Source organism: Pundamilia nyererei, unplaced genomic scaffold, assembly GCF_000239375.1.
Source record: "Pundamilia nyererei isolate P.nyererei 1_Seehausen unplaced genomic scaffold, PunNye1.0 scaffold00236, whole genome shotgun sequence".
Taxonomy (NCBI): Eukaryota; Metazoa; Chordata; class Actinopteri; order Cichliformes; family Cichlidae; genus Pundamilia; species Pundamilia nyererei.
The window spans coordinates 653,567-670,328 of NW_005187637.1; the positions used below are offsets into that span (position 1 = coordinate 653,567).

Sequence of the window (16,762 nt, forward strand, 5' to 3'; positions counted from 1 at the left end):
GACCACAAGACAGCCATATGGGTTTGTGAATCCAGAACTTCAAGGTCGTATGTGTCAAACTCAGCGCCTACAAGTCTAATCTGGTCCTTTTTAAAAAAAAAATAAAAAATTTTATTCGGCCTGCACATCACTAGGTTCTCAAAAAATGTTGCCCTGAACAGTAGGTGTCATGGTACTATGCTTTTTGTTGTAGTTTCAGTTCAGTGGCTTTTCTATGCATCTTTATCTTCCTACTTCTGATGGTTGTTTCTCCTTTTGTCCTGTCTGCACCTGCATCTGGTTTCCCTTCTTTGTGACTACCCACCACGCCCTCGGGAGTTTCACCTGCGTCCAGTCAGCTGTGCGTGCAAATAGTCATGTCTCTCCCTTTTTATTTGTCCCACTGTTGCTCCCCAAAGTCTTTGTGTTCTACTAGATTCATGATTTTTTTTTTAGTCAGTGCCCTGCAGAAGTCAACTCATTTCTGTGAGTTGTTTTCATCTTTCAATAAAGCTTGTCTTTTGTAGGTTCAGACTGCCTCTGGTCTATATTTGGGTCCTACCTACAGAGAAACTTCGAGGGTAAAGAAAAGCCTGGCTATGAGGCGTTTGCGTCATCATTTTGATTCGGTTCTGTGAAATTGGTTCTTGTGAATAGGTTATATGGTAGCCTTGTAGAACTGCACAAGGAACAGAATAATTTTGCTTGACTAAATGGTCTGAAGGTCAAACAACATTTAAGCTGACTGGCTGAGAGCTTTTCAAATTTTAGGCGTGAGGACTATATGAGACATGCATTTTTGATTAAAAACTGCATATAAATAAACCATGTATGACTGTTAAAGTGATTCCCATTACCGATTGTGAACCTTGATGAAACCATGTTTGACACCCCTGTTCAAGGTCAACTTTATATTCTTTGTGAGGTGAGTTTGTGTTTTCATTTCATTCCTGGAGTTGACGAATTCTCTCCACTGGGTTTCATGGTCTGCTTGCTGCAGATTTATGAGGTGCTCTGGTCTCCTAATGTCACATTCAGACTTTGGCTGTCAGTTTGGCTGGCTCGACACAAGAGACTACTTGACCTTAGGTCATATGCATTGCTATGGTAACCCATCCCACAGGCACAGTTACAGATAGCAGAATGACAAAACTACCAGTCTGATTCTTAGTCTGTTTGGACCAACAGTGCATCTAGGAATATGAACGCTGGACACATGGTAAGCAGTACCATACATACAGTCGTGTGTATGTGCGCAATCTGCGAGTATAATGAATGCCTGGGACATAAGAATTGTAAAAGGGCACCCAACAAGCAAGGTGGCCTCACACCCTGACTTCTGCTTCACTAATGAACTTCACCATTGGCACAGAGCTCAGTTCATCTGCAGTGCAGACTGAAAGGACAAAGTGACCTCAGAGTAAGGAGAAAAAGAAGAGGCCCCATCTAGCAATGACCTAACACGGTACATAATGAGTTTGGCACGTCCCACTTCACTTCTATACTTTCACAGTTGTTTTAAAATAAAGTGTGTCTTTTTGTGCCTCCGCGGCTGTAAGCGTGAGTGTTTGTGTCCGAGAAAGTCAGTGTCCACATTGTCAGTCCCAGCAGCACAGAGGGACTCAGAGGGGCCTGAGGTCAGCTGCTCAACTAAAAATAGAAATAAAGGGCTTTACAAGCCAGAGGTTGTGATCTGTTTTTTTAACTTCCTTTAAGGAAAATAAACACTTCTCTGTTTTTCAGTTCATGAATTTGGTCTAGTATCAAATATTCTAACAAGTATGTCCTCAGATAAGGACTCTTAATAACACACATTCATAACACACATATAAAAGATAGTTTTTTAATAATTGTATTAACATCAATGACTTGCCAAATATAAGCAAGTCACTGTGGAAATGTTAGCATGATAGCATTTTACTCAATAGTCAATACTCTCTTCAGTCAAAACTCCAAAGGGACTGAGGTGTGATGCTCCCATCATGTCTTTGAAATTATTATTACAAACCTATAGTTGCCAGTAATCATTCATATATGTTGAGATTATGAAATAAAACAACTTCCATTTGGGTCATTATCAAGTGCAAACCTCCAGGGCTGAAAAATTAATCTGAGGCTTGAGTACCTCTTGTGCATTTCCATCAGTAGCCACTTGAGGCTGGCTCTCGAAGCGAATCAATCCCCAGATTTCCATTTTAAAATGCCTGACTTCAGCAATTAAAATAAAATGCTTACAGATAGTTTCACCAATTATAGTAACTTTATGAAACCAATGTTTGTATTTTGTTTGATTGCTTGGGTTTTGTAGAATTCATTTCGACTGAGGCAGCTATTTTTAGCACTTTATTTGTCTGCTGCTTAAAACTGATTAGCAGATGTGGTCATGATAAGATGAAACTCCATCATGACCAGCAACACGTCACATATTACACCATGTCTTTATTTATTGAATAAAAATTCAGACAAAATGCAGAAATGGTGCGTGAAAAGTACACCATCACTGCTTCTACAGGAATTCAGAGGGTAGGGAGCAGTTGCTGCTAATCAAATACACTCGATTTAACTGATCATCAGCAAGTGTGAGCAACTCTATGAAAGCAAATGTTTTGGCAATTTACTGGTGTGAAGCACTCAGTTGCCAATGCCAAGGAGGAAAACAATGTCTTTAAATAAGCAACTGCTGTTGCTTATCAGTCTGGGAAGGGTTAGATCACTGTTTGGCCATATTAGCGGACGGTGCCACATATGGAGAAAACCAAACACAGGATATCAGCAAAAACACCTCATACCAGCTTGTGGTGGAGGGGTGATGATTTATTTTGCAGCTACACGACCTGGGCACCTTGCAGTCATTAAGTCAACTATGAACTCCTATGTATACCAACATATTATAGAGTCAAAAGTGAGGCCACCTGTTTGACAGCTAAAAGTTGGCCCAAATTAGGTCACGCAACAGCACAATGATCCTGAGCACAGCAGCGAATCTACAGCAGAACGGCTGACAAAGCAAAGAATCAAGGTGTTGCAATGGCTCTGTCAAAATCCAGACCTTATGAAAGCTGTGCACTGATGAACCTCAATGAACTGAAGCAACGATGTAAAGACGAGAAGGCCCAAATTGCTCCACAACAATGTGAGAGAGTGATTAAGTCACACCAAAAAGAATTACTTCCAGTATATTTAAGTACATTTTATTTTTCACACACTGCTTCTGCATTTCTTTCAGTTTTTGTTAAATAAAAAGTGACACTATGTGACGTATCCTGTGTTGCTCATTTGAGATTATATTTACCTGATTATGAGACCTATGAGACCGCATCTGTGCATTGTAGCAATCTTTTATGATTCATTTTTCTAAACAAACTTGTACATCTTAGCTGATAACTTAGTTCTTCATCCTCTTCTCTGTCTAAGATCACATCTGGCATCTTCCTTGTTTACTTTATCCAGTAAACTCAAGATTGTATCTTTAAGTACTGAATAGCTCATAAATACCAGTTGGTATGAAATGAAGCATGCATCCAGGAAACGTACAGACTCGCAGTCTCAAGTGATCATCAGCAAAGCAGCATGTGAGCTGAAACAATTGGTTTATAAAATGCACCAAGTTGCTCAGATCGTATCTTTTTATTCTTTCTTAAAATGGATGCAAACAGTACATAACCTGCTAATTCAAACACCTACTTGATCAAGAGCAACAGTGAGAAGAAATTAATTCAAAGTACTTTTCTTTTCTCTAACAGTCTGGAAGACCAAATAAACATACAACAGGTACACACGCACGCACTCATCATCAGCCCCACTGCAGCCCGCTAACTTTAAAAGCTTTTCAAACAGCTCCTTAAAATAAACAGAGCCAACATATGCAGCTAAAATATGACCTGAGAAAACTCATCACCTCCTAAGTGTCTGAACGTCAGTGAGACTGTTAAACAGCAGGAGAACATATGAGCTTCTAAATGCACAAACAGACACAGACACATACAGGCAGACACACAAAAGTCGCTGTGAGATAAGCACATGCAGATAAGCATGATAATTTGTGAACAGCAAAGACTGCGTGTGATGCATAATTTGATTCAAATAAAGATATTTAAGTGCTTTCTTGTGACATGTGGCAGATTAGACCAGCACCAGCATGAAAAGAGTGATCAAGGACAGAGCTTTATCTCTGGTGGAGGAACTAGCTCTCTTCTTCAGACAACAATGGAGCATCCAACAAGCGAACAGATATGTTTTCATGCTCACTCTACACACGGACGTGCAGAGAGACGTCAGCGCCATGCGTAAAATCGAGCAGGCACCCACAGAGACAGTGGTGGCTTCACAGATTGTGAGATCTTGACTCCCCCCACCGTCCTCAGTGTCTGTAGTTGAATGAGACAGTGAGGTGATAGAGGAAACCATCCACCCCCACACATCAACCCCCTGATCCCCTGGGCTCTGGGGCCACAGCGCCAACCCAGCGGCCAGTACGACTGGCCAAACAGTGCATCAAAAACACGCACACACTCATGACATCAGCTCCCTGGTCTCCGTTAGCCAGACAGCGTCACACACTCTGACACTTACACACAGGCTTACACACTTTGACATTTCCTTGTCAAAAGAACCAGTGTGCGCTCTCCCTCCCACCACCATCATCACAATCAACGCTCCTTTGTAGAGGGATAGAGAAGAGGACAAGGGCACTGGGAGAGGAGAAGACAAGGACTAGAGGGAGGTTTAGAGAGGGATGGCTAAATTCTCAAAAGCTACTGGAAAATACGAGGGCAGGAAAAGGAAAAAAAAAAACCAAACAAAAAAAAACCAAAAACAAAAAGGGAAAAAAAATGCAGCGAAGCGAGAAAGGGACTGGGATAAAGAGACGACAGATAGATAAATAAGGAGAGGAGACGGGGAGATGACAGTGAGACAGTCTGACCACATACACATAAACACACAACACTCATCAGTTCCACTCTTCCAGCTCTGAATGGCCCCTGGCAATGCAAGAGCCTCCAGAGCCGCGGCACAGCTCATCACAAAATTCACTATCTCGTCTGATCTGCTTTAATCACCAAGCAACTCGCACGCAGACAAACAACCGGCACACAAACACAGCTCGACACAACACATATTCTCCCTGGAAGCCAGTGAATGCACGGCCAGAGAGCCAGTCCTGACAGAACCACATTAATCACAGTGTACTCTCACTCGCTCACAGTTACACTTCAGCCAAGTCACTCCTCGCTGGGCGCTCCCAGCCTGTCACTCCCTCCCCAAACAACTAAAGAACCAGGGGAGCGCTCCAAACAATGATGTTACTCTCGAGTCTGCGGCCTAATGAAAAGCAAATCAATTCTGCTCAATCCAACAACACTCTTCCAACCCCAAAACACACTCGGTTTCTGCCACTGCTCATTCAGCTGGGCGACATTTTGAAACTGAAAACGAAAATGATGAAAATAAGCAAACAAGCCTCAGTGGGTTTGATTCATGCAAATGCTTCAAGTAATAAAACGACCAACGATCGTTATTGCTCTGTGCCATCAGTCTATTCTGGAATCGATGCGCCTTTCATATAAGCAGCTGACCTCTTTTTCAAAGCAGAGATTTTTGCTTTACGTCAAAAAGCATGTGGCATGTGTGTGCGCGAAACCGAGCGTCTGATAATTTGATTGAATTATGCTTAACTGGCACCAAAGGAGAGGCTGGGAGGGTCAGACAAACAAGTCTGAGGATGACAGTTAAAGAAACAGAAGGAGAGACTGCGTCTTTGTGCGTTTGTGTGCGTACGTGCATGTGTGTACGTGCTGTGGTTCTTACCTATTCTCCAGTGTGCACCAACCACAATGGGCGTCACCTGCTCCCAAACAGTCACTGCAGCTCTTCCACTGATCACAATCTGCCACTTTTACTCTCAGCATCTGCACATCAATGCACAGAAGCAAACATGAGCACACAATCATCTTTCCACTTTTCCAAAAGTGGAAAACAAGTGATTTTGTTACCAAGATGCTGACGGCTGTTAAGAGAACTTAAGAATGATCCTCCTCAAGAATTTTGATAATCTGCTACAGTGTAAGAGTATCACTGCAATTTCGAGTCTCTAGGATTTAAACTACCACCCAGACGAAATGAATATAATATAATAAGCCCACAATGAAAACCAGCTTACAGGCTCACACATAACTTTTGCATGTCATCATTCAACACTTATTGACAGCAGAAAGAAATGAATAAATGTCATGAAATTTTTCAGTAAACACATCATGACATCTAAAGTGTTTATTAATGTATAATAACTGCAGACAGTCTTTCCTGAATAACTCCTACAAAGACATTTGATCTTGTCGTTTTCCAAATGCAGATATATTTCACCGACATCCGCTTACAATGAAGCAGATAAAACAATCTCAGATAATGTAATTACACATTTGTAAACTCCTACGTGCAGTGTACATCTCCTTAAGTTTCTTGAGGCTACCAGCCACCTTTTTTTCTTCTTTTTTTGCTGCTTTGTCTATTTGCAGTGCAAACAAATACGAATACGCTGTAGGTAAACACAGATAGGCAGTTTGAACCTAGGAAGCGAATGCCGGTCTCAGAATGTAAATCCGTTTAAAGGTTACAGCTAAAATAAATGCCAGCCAATAATAGTGCCAAATTTAATTTAAATCTTAACAATGTCACGGCAAATGTTACCTAAAAAATGTCATACAGCAGTTTTGTCAGAGTCTAAAAAGGAGCTGTAGCGTATTTTCTGTGTGCACGTTAAACTTTGTTTCTGTGACAGGAAGCACAGAGATTTAATAGCAGCACAGACAGCTAACAAACTGATGCACTGTCACTGTGCAGAAACCATAAAGGCCAGAGGTGCAGCCATATCCCGCCCTAAGCCCAACTGTTATCAAACAAATTGGCTTTGAAATGCAGGTCTGAAAGCTTAATGTAGGTCTGCATGCATGTCTGCCTTAACCACAAATATGGTAGTGTTCTGTTAAGTGAACTTAAGGAGGATGTACATGACGTGACATTCATGAGGTCTCATTGTGGTTATCATGGTCGTGCTACGTGCTGATATGCCAGCGGGTATAACCTTACATGATGAGAGGTCATGACATAAAGAAAGTTGCTGTCGTTGGGATCGAAGGTCATGATGTGGTGTACTGCTTCGTTGGCTCGCAGCTTCAGCATCCACTGATTGGCTGTGGTCATGTTCGGTAGCAGAGTCAGCTGTGAAAAAGAGAGACGCACATGTTGAATTGCAGAGTTGGAACCACATGCAAAGTGGTGCAACTAAAAAAAAAAAAAAAAAAAAGACGTTGAGCGCCAATTTCTTGGTTCACATTCATGCAGAAGAGTTTCTCATATGTTCACAACTGCTCAGTGCAACCACATTACTTTTCAGTTGATTGAGCAGATCGAGTCATTTGCTCAGCAATACCACAGAAGAAGCAGGTTTTTTTCCCACGTCTGTGTTTGGCAAGAGATACACGAACAAAACTTTTACATCGTGATCACTCCTTGGAGACTACGCCCACCTGTAGCAAGCACCGAGATGTACAGACAACCTTGATTGTGTGATTTTTATTGCACCATATTTTTGGTGTCTTATTGTTTGTGTAATGTCAGATGATTTGGCAGTCTACAATTTTTGTCTGCCAGCGGTCCAACTGAAAATATGAAATCTAAATCAGCAGCTGGTGCAGTAAAATAAGCAGCCACGATGACTGTCTATTGTTAGATGGTAAGTTTACTGTGGTAAAAAGGGAGGACACTGGAACTCTGGACTTTTTGTGTGGTGATTCGTATCTTTAAAATGTGTTTCCAGAAGCCATACTTGTATACAATATCAAATAATATAATATGTAAATGTAAAATAATGTTTATATGGGAAACAGTCACAACTGTGACGCTCACAGGACACAGATATTAACCGTAACTGACACCCATGTTCATTTCTGTGTGCAGATAAATTCAACACAGATGAAGAGTCAGTGAGCAGCACTGGAGGTGAAGAGTGACATGAAGGCACTACATGCAATTAAACTAGTTTAAGTTCAGGAATCATAGCTTGCTGGTAGTTCAGCTACATTCATTGGTGTATAGTCTTTCAAAAACACTATACAGCAGTAAAACTTTGGACCGCTGCTTCTCCACAATAATCAAACCCTTTTGGCCAGTCAAATGATCCAAAGTGGTTTACAGCGTAAATAAATTCTGCCTGGATGGATGGTTGTTTTTTAAGGCAAGTATTAAGTTGACCTACAGCTTCCTGGAATACTTGGCTATGACATTTTATGTTTTGAATATAAGTTTGTAAAACTAACCTTCACTATACTATATATAATCAAAGATCCTGCCAGACTCAGTGTCCCACCTGGATTCTGGTTTCTGCTACAAAAACCTTTTTTGTCATGTTTGACCTGTGAATAAGTGGACAGTTTTTACACTACCCTTACTTATCCTGAACTTATCCTTTTATACTTTTTGTAATAAAATGTGGTATCACATGCCCAGTGCCAGTTTCTTTCTTATAATGTAGTCTGAGCTAATTGGCCAAATTAGATTTTTTCCTAAGGTAGATTTAGTGTAGTTCAACTTCTTCATGCTTTTAAGGTAGCTCCCCCAATACGACCAGTGAGTCACGTAAGGGAATAAACCTGGGACAGTTTGTTTAAACCTACAATGAATGGATGAATGAACAAGGGTACATTGTATTTGAGTGGGATTGGAAGTTGAGACACGGCAGGGCCAAAACATAGTGACATAGTGGATGAGGAAGTGGGTGAGTGGGAGGATGAGATTCAGATTGGCTACATCTGGGTCAGGACTAAATGAGAGACCCATATAGCAGGCTATAATATTTAATCAGAACTGAATTAAGTATCGAACTGTGCCTCAAAATCTTTTCACCCATGACTAGAATGGGCATAGTGAAGCCCGCTGCAGTAATAAGAAGAAAGTACACCTTCTATTATTTCTAAGGTTTTTATATTGGAAAAAAAAAAAATATCCTGTCCTTGGCAGCTTAAAAAAAAATCTTACCTTACCTCAGGTGTAAAATAACAAACAGATTCTGTAGTTTTATTATTTATTTAAAAAACAAAACTAAAAGTTGCAGAGTGTGAAAATGAAGCACACCCCACGATTCTGTAGCTTGTAGACAAACGTTTAGGAGGTATAACTGAAAAAAAATTGTTTCTGTATGACTTTATCGGGCTGTCACATCATTGTGGAGGAATCTGACCCATTTTTCTTTTGCTCATATACACACAGCTTTTTTGAGGTCCCCCCACAGTGTTTCAGTCAAGCTGAGATCTGCACTTTTTCTTGCCCATTGCAACATCTTGATTCTTTTCTTTTTTACCATTCTGTTGTACATTTGCTGTCATGTTAGGGATCACTGTCCTGTTGCATGAACCAGTTTGGGCCAAGCTCTGGCTGTTGGACAGATGGCCTCACATTTAACTCCAGAATATTTTGATATAAAAAGGAGTTCATGGTTTACTCAAGATGCCCAAGTCCTGTGGTTGCAAAACACATCATCACCGCCACAACTGGTATGAGGTGTTTGTGCTGATATGCTGTTTAGGTTTCTCCAAACATGGCACTGTTCATTATGGCCAAACATGTCCATTCTGGTCCCCAAAGGGCATTGTTCAGCAAGTCTTGTTGTTTGTTCAGATGTAATTTTTCAATACTAAACTGCCATGTTATTTTTTTAAAGAGAGAATAGCCTTCTCTAGGCAATCCTTCCAAATAAGTCATACTTGTTCAGTGTTTTTCTAACTGTACCATCAAGAATTTTAACATATTAACGTATGGTCTATACGTTAATATGTTAAAATTCTTGATGGTACAGTGTAGATCTGAGATGTAGCATTTGAGTTCTTTTTTGCTACCTCTCTTAGCATTGAATGGGTAACATCCACTCCTGACAAGATTGGCAACTGTCTTGTGAATAATTGTTCTCACTCTAGACTGGATGGACTTGAACCAGTGGATTTCACATGAGCTTAGAACCTGTCCCAGATAGCTGGGCACATTGCTGATGTCTTTCCTCCTTGGCATTATGTTAACACACACCTGAATGCTCCAGACTAGCAATATGACCTTAAGCATTTATAGAGGTCCTCACAATGGCTTGATGAGCAGCACCTGACCGCCATTTACCCTCACTTCAATTGAATTGAATTGAATTTTAGTTAGTCAGTTGCTCCCAGGCACTTTACAATAATAGGGAGAAAACCCCAACAATTAAACGACCCCCTCTGAACAAGCACTTGGTGACAGTGGGAAGGAAAAACTCCCTTTTAACAGCAAAGGAAGGGCTAGTCATCTGTGGTGACTTGTTGTAGGTAATGAGAGTAAGACTGAATTCATTCCTATGGAAGTAGTAAGGATGTACTTGGGTTTTTACACGCTCCCTCCTTCCTTTGGCTTATTTTTTGGCCTAACCTGTCATGTTATGTTGTTCATCTGAGGTGGCAGACCTGTTAAGGACCAGATTATTTGTCATATGTAAAACAATAGAATCCTTTTTTTTTTTTGCCACGACTGTATCTCAATTACTCAGTAGGAGGTTATATGAGGGGTGATTGGACTGGTGCTTGGGTGCTTAGAATGCTGTAGCTGTTACTGTGCTGCATATGTTATCAAGAAAAAATATCCAGACAAAGATTAAATTAATTTTTGTCTGAGCTGCCTCACTCCTTCCCTTTTAAAAGGCCAACATGACAGATTAAATTCTTTTGTCTGGATACTTTCCCTCCCCCAAAGCTAACGTGGATACACAAGAGAGTAACCAAAACTCTCAGTCTTAATTAAATTAATGCATGTATGTATAAGCAATGACTGCCAGATTTAGTAAAGTAATTTTAGTTCCTGCCTTTTATTTCAAATATTTTTCATGTTTCCACCTTCACAAATACATTTCAGGTGCTCTTTGTTCAAGCAGTGTGCCTAATCTCGTTCCACTGAGCAGTGATTTAGCTGCACACTGACCGTCCTGCAGGTCAAGATCATAAAGCACGTACGCACAAACATATGCACACACAGACACGCACACACACAGAGCTGTGCAGAAAAACAAACTGTGCTGAGTGAGACTTCCTGTCACGCCGACAGTGAAAACTCTTATTTCTGCGATTTGTCGGGCCTCCCTTCAATGGAGAGATCCTGGCATCCTGAGGAAGTGGCAAACTGATCAGCATCTGGTGACAAGCACGGGTTGTATCACTTCTCCATCCACTGAACACAACAAAACACTGTCATGTGCACAGGAGCACACATTTATATAGGACAAAACCATTACCACCCACTTAGACGTGCTGGTTAATGTTAAACCAGCGCAGACAGGAGCTAAGTAAACCATTGGCTTAACCTGTGATGAAAGGCATTATCTCGACCTGCAAGAATCACTGTCAGGTTTTTTTTTATAACACCACCTACCCATCTGCTCGCACAAGCTCGCCTGCTTTTTAGTGATAGTAAGCAGCTGTGCTATGTCCTCACCTCACACCCCAGTGACTACAAACACATAAGCAGAGTGACACAGCGAGGAGTAAGTAAACAGCAGCCCACACACCTGGACAGGGAGCACAATAGGTGCAGAGAGGAGGAGACGTGAAGAGAGCTGTGGCACAGTGAGCCACCAGGTCAGCCAACAAAACACCTGCTGTACTGGCAGGTCGCTCTGACTCTATTCTCCGTCTATCTTCATGCAGATGAAAGACCCTATTCAACCAAGAAGTGCTCAGCTGCTGTGCACTCATTCTTTCTCTCTCTCTGTCTCTGTCTGTGCACGTGTGTGTCTCTCTGTGTGTGTTTGAATGTGTACCTGGGTGTAAAGGAGAGAGAATAAAGATTGATAGAGGTGGGGCAGGAGCGACAGAAAGAAGAAAGAGAAAGAGATAAAGTCTGTTTGTTTGGAAAATGAATCAAAGGGCCTTTTATATTTGAGATGGAGTAAAAGAGGAGCTGAGAAAGAGGGGATGGCGAAGCGATGAACTGAGAAGTGGAGGGGTGGACCCACTGAGGGAGTAAAATTGGAGCGAGAGGGAGCGAGATAAAAAAAGCGGACACTGCGAGAAGCAGAAAATGGAAGTCAGCTGTAATGGGGAGGGAGAGACTTCATTAAAAAATGCATGTAATTACAAATTACTTCACTGAGGGCTCTCTCAAAGACAGTAAAAGAGGCCTAACTTAATCTCAACCACTGTTCCCCTGTGTTTAGTCTGAGCCAAACTCACAGTCAGAATCACATTACACACACTAACAGCACCATTAACCTCTGTAACAGCTCTATCCTGAGGGCACACACACTCACAGACACTACCACACACACACACACACACACACACACACACACACAGATACATAGGCAAACAGTGAAAGACATAAAGATAAAAGCACAAAGCATGTTGTTTCCCAAGGTCACCAAAATACTGCACACCCTATACAACAAGGTCGACACACACACGTAACACGTAATCACAGGGTATGCATTCATCTGAGTAAACACATGGAATCACTATACCAGTCACATTGGCCTGCAGACAAAGTCAAACACCTAAAAACACAGTCAGACCTGCAATCTAGCAAACAGACGTACACAAACACGCTCATACACACCGCTGCTTACACCATGCCAACCAACGCGGCGCATCCGCTATAAACCATCCAAAAACCAATTACTCCGTGCTCAGCTGGGGCTAAAGCAGTGCCTTCATCTGGGGAGGAAAACAAGGAGTTCTTTTAGCAGGTCTAAACAAAACACCTGACAGCAGAATGGGTTTAATGTTGTGAAAGGTACTAGGCTAATGCAAAACCATAGGGTCAGAAAGCTTTCAGAGTCAGCTTGTGTTGTTTCCACAGACAGCTGAAGTGCAGCTAGTTGCATATGCAGGCAGATCCGCTGCTTAGGAAGCTCAGTCAGGGGTGACGAGGAATGTGGCTGAGACAAAATTAAGGAATGCTGGTAATTGGGCAGGAAAGGTTTTCACAAGCTGGACCTTCTGCAGATGTTTAATAGCTCAGACTGCACACCAACACATGTCGCAAATGAGTCACAAGCCGTCAACCGCGTTAGACAGCTTTACTGTGATCTCACAGACAATAGTTTAAGGGACATTAAAACTCATGATTAGGACTACATAAGGTTCGGGATGGTTCATGGATCAGCGGAATGAGGGGGTTGGTTGGGTGGTGACAATGCAGGGAAAATCTACAAGTTAAAAGGAGGCATTTCTGCTTGCCCTGTGGTGGCTCGAAGTGTTTCATCACACACATAGGTTTGGTTTATTGTAAGAATCGGCAGCCACATCACAGCAACACTACATACCTTGTAATGTTAGAGTTTTTCCAAGCTTCGGGGCTCAACTACATTAAAAATAATAACTCCATTCAGCGGTTGAGGTTAAGCTTGTTTAGAAAGTTCTCAATCACAAGGACTGAGAGTGTATGCACGCTCATGTGCGTGTGAGACTCACCTTACGAAGTCGTCCATTACTGGTTCCCAGAAAAACCACGGTGTGGTTTTGCACGTTGTCCACAGAGACTGAACTGAGACCCGGGTATTCAAGCAGAGGAATGGCCCTAAGGGGTCTTTGTAATGCCAGTGGGTGCTGCAGGTGGGCTGCACCGCAGTCCAGCTGCTCGGGCTGCAACTAGAATACAAACAGAGTGAGAGAGAAAGATCAATTCTCATCAGCTTTCATATGGAAGCATGACATGAAGATTAGAAGAAGGAGAGAGCTGGGCACAAAAGGAGGCGTGTGGAAAGCAAGGGCTGATAGAAGCTATCACACTGGCGTTGCTCATTCTGCTAAATCACTTTTCAGACATCTCAGTGAATACTTGAAATGGGCTTATAAGGGTCTTCAACACTCATAAGACTTTGCTTTTGTCAAATCCTCAGTGGGCAATGATAAAACATTAGTGCTGCGCTTGGATGAGCACCAGGATCTATTGGGAATTCTCTGAATATTTTAGAGCACACAAGAAAAAAAAAAAGAAATTAAGCACACTGGATATTTGTAGAGTCTTTTCCCACGGGCCCTTCTGCTCGAGGCATCGTCTCTCTTATCATAAATTGTGTCTGGCTTTCCCTCAGTGTTGGCCTTCAAACTGTCGACTACAAAAAAGATCACATTTCAACGGCCACGGCTATGTAAATGAGGAAAGACTAACTTTAGTCTATGAGTGGTAAGTGGGTTGTACTGCAGCAGGAGAAAAAACAAAGGGCACAAATCACTTTGAACTAAGCAGTTGTCTATCTCAAAAAGGGTTTGTGGGCGACCGGAGATGGTATTCAGAAAAACTGGTCACGAGAGGAGTGGCCCCGGGGCCACGGCAAACAAGGCAGTGCCAGCAAGGAGGGCAACTTTCTGACCTGACAGCACAGTGGTGGCGAGACAGTCTCCTTTGACCTCAACTCTGTCAGTCAAAACCACCACAATGAAAATCTGGAATTTCTCTGCATTCCTATGAAACTGTGGAAAGCTTTCATTGCTTGTTATTGTTAGACACCGTGAATCAGACAGCGCTTTTGCAATGCTAAAGTTTCCTTGAGGACACAGGTATGAGTAGGAAGATTGTAATAAAATACACGTGATAATATTTGATCACGTGCTTGGAACAGAGGAGCTATTTATCGGTCAAACATTGGGCTAAATTTAGAGTTGAACTTCAGTCAGAAGCACACACTAAATAAAAATGTCTGGGGTTTTACTGGAAAACATAGTAAACTACTGACCCCTTACAATCCTCACATTTGGTAAAAGGGGAGAGTTGCTGGATATGAGATTAGTCTCACCCTTCCCACAACCCTCAGTGTGGCTCTAGAGGGTCTTTCCAGCTATCACCTCTACTCCTAACATGGGAGATCCTTTCTTTGAGTCAACAGTTTGAGGGTTAAAGAGGATAATTGTTCGTAAGCATAAATGGAAACGGTCAGAGAGTAGCAGCAGACATTGAGGGAGTAAATCTTATTGCAGCCTGAACAACTGTAATGGCCAAGAGGATTCATAAATCTCAAGCAGGTTTATTGGACGAGCACGTTTTGGCACCCAGTATAACGAAGAGAAAAGAAATAAAAACATATGAAATAATGATGCAGAAAATATCTCAGTGACGCTGACTTGTTTTTTTTCTCACTTTCATGTCAAGAAATGGATAAACTGATCTGTAAAATAAGTTTCGTTTTCAGCAAAGCTTATGCTAAGTTTTAGAGTGCGTTTTATTTGACAGAACGTATATATTTCATTAACATGGCAGCTTAAAATCAGATCAAAATAATTACATAAATTAAGTATTTTTATATTGCCTAACTAAATGTGTACAAAGCCCTTACCACAAGGTTTCCCTTCTGGATGCAGGCTGAACCGGAGCCCTGTATCACGCTGTCCAGCACCTGAACGTCGCTGCTGGGAGAGTTTGAGCAGTTCCTGCGGCCTTGCCGTATCTCCTCCTCGATGTCTCCAAACTTGAAAGCGCAAAGTGCAGACTTTCTGTCTCCCTTAGAAAACACTCCAAACAAGTATGGCTCGGGGCTTTTCCCATCACCTGCGTGGATCTCCGTGGGGTACACGGACAACACCCGGTTGTAAAAGTTCCCGTTAAATCCACACTGTAAAGGCATCTGGATGTAGGATTCAGTGAGCTTCCTGCTCTCTGGCCCGGTGGATTTTCGGGGGTTCTCGGTGTCCAGGCATATCCTCGCGAGGATGCTGTTGGGCTGGCTCTCCTTGTGGCCCATTTTCGCATCATTATTGAAGGCAATATATGAGTAAGTCTTCTGGATGAACGCGTGTACGAAGCTTAGTTTATTTTTGGTTTTAACCTCTTGTTTGATCTTGAATACATTATCCTCGGAAGGGTTAATGTCATAGGTGAAAAGTCTGGATAAATCCTTGATGTTCAAGGAGCGGATGGCGATCTCCGGGGTGTTTTCAAAACGCAGATCTTCTTTGCTGTGGTTTTTGGGGAAAAACTGAGTTCCAGCCCCTGTGTATGTCGCCCCAACCAGAAGCCGGGTGTTTCCCCCGTGGCTTTTGAAGATGAGCCCCACGGTGGATGCGTTCGGGTGATTGGCAGCGATGTTCAGCATGCTGGGAAAAACAGTCTTCTCACCCTGGGGTGGGAATTCCACCGCTATTTCTGAAATATTATCCATTTTTCTGAGCTCACAGAAGCCTTGATACACAGATCCGCACGCAACCACGATCCCTTGCTCCCGGTCCAGTTTCAGGAGCTTGTTGTAATTGTCAGTGAGGGATTTGGGATGCTCGCAGGGAGCCTGGGGAAGCTGTGGCGCATGGCACAACAGGTTGTCCTCCACCGGTCCAGTCCTCTTCTCCACTTCAGCTGTCAAGGTCCCATTCAGCTGGTAAATTGTGTTAACGGTAGCCAGGTAGACTTTTCTGGACACTGGATCCACCACGAAGTTATTGGTCTGATTTGGAGACGCGAAAGCCTGTTGGATGTGCAGCGCGCTGGCACTCCGGCGCGTCTCCAAAGCCAGGACGCCGAGAAGCAGGACGGCTATCTCTATCGAAGGAGGCATTTTTCCTTCTGACCGGCTTCCGCGTGTTCTGTGCCGAGGGGTGCATTGAGCAAAGACAAAAATGTGTGTTTGTTCCTACTGCGACAACCCGAGAGGAAAGACTGTTTCCTGCTCAACGCCTAAACCCACAGTGACGCGATAAGCGAGTCGTGCTTCCTTTTCAGGCTGCCTCCTCTGTCCCTCTCTGCCTATCGTGCAGCTCAGCAGTCACTCTCCTGGGGCACACTGAGC

General features: G+C 42.5%; 1 protein-coding gene across 1 annotated transcript in view; it reads right to left on the reverse strand.

Annotated features, from left to right (window-relative positions):
• The window catches only part of plxnd1 (plexin D1), a 71,240-nt gene extending 54,478 nt beyond the window's left edge, over positions 1-16,762 (reverse strand). The window contains exons 1-4 of the mRNA XM_005749089.2: positions 15,320-16,762; positions 13,458-13,634; positions 7,066-7,197; positions 5,788-5,888 (exon numbers count right to left, since the gene is read on the reverse strand). Coding sequence (XP_005749146.1) covers positions 5,788-5,888; positions 7,066-7,197; positions 13,458-13,634; positions 15,320-16,531 — 1,622 coding nt within the window. The 5' untranslated portion in view covers positions 16,532-16,762. The remainder of the gene's footprint in view (positions 1-5,787; positions 5,889-7,065; positions 7,198-13,457; positions 13,635-15,319) is intronic.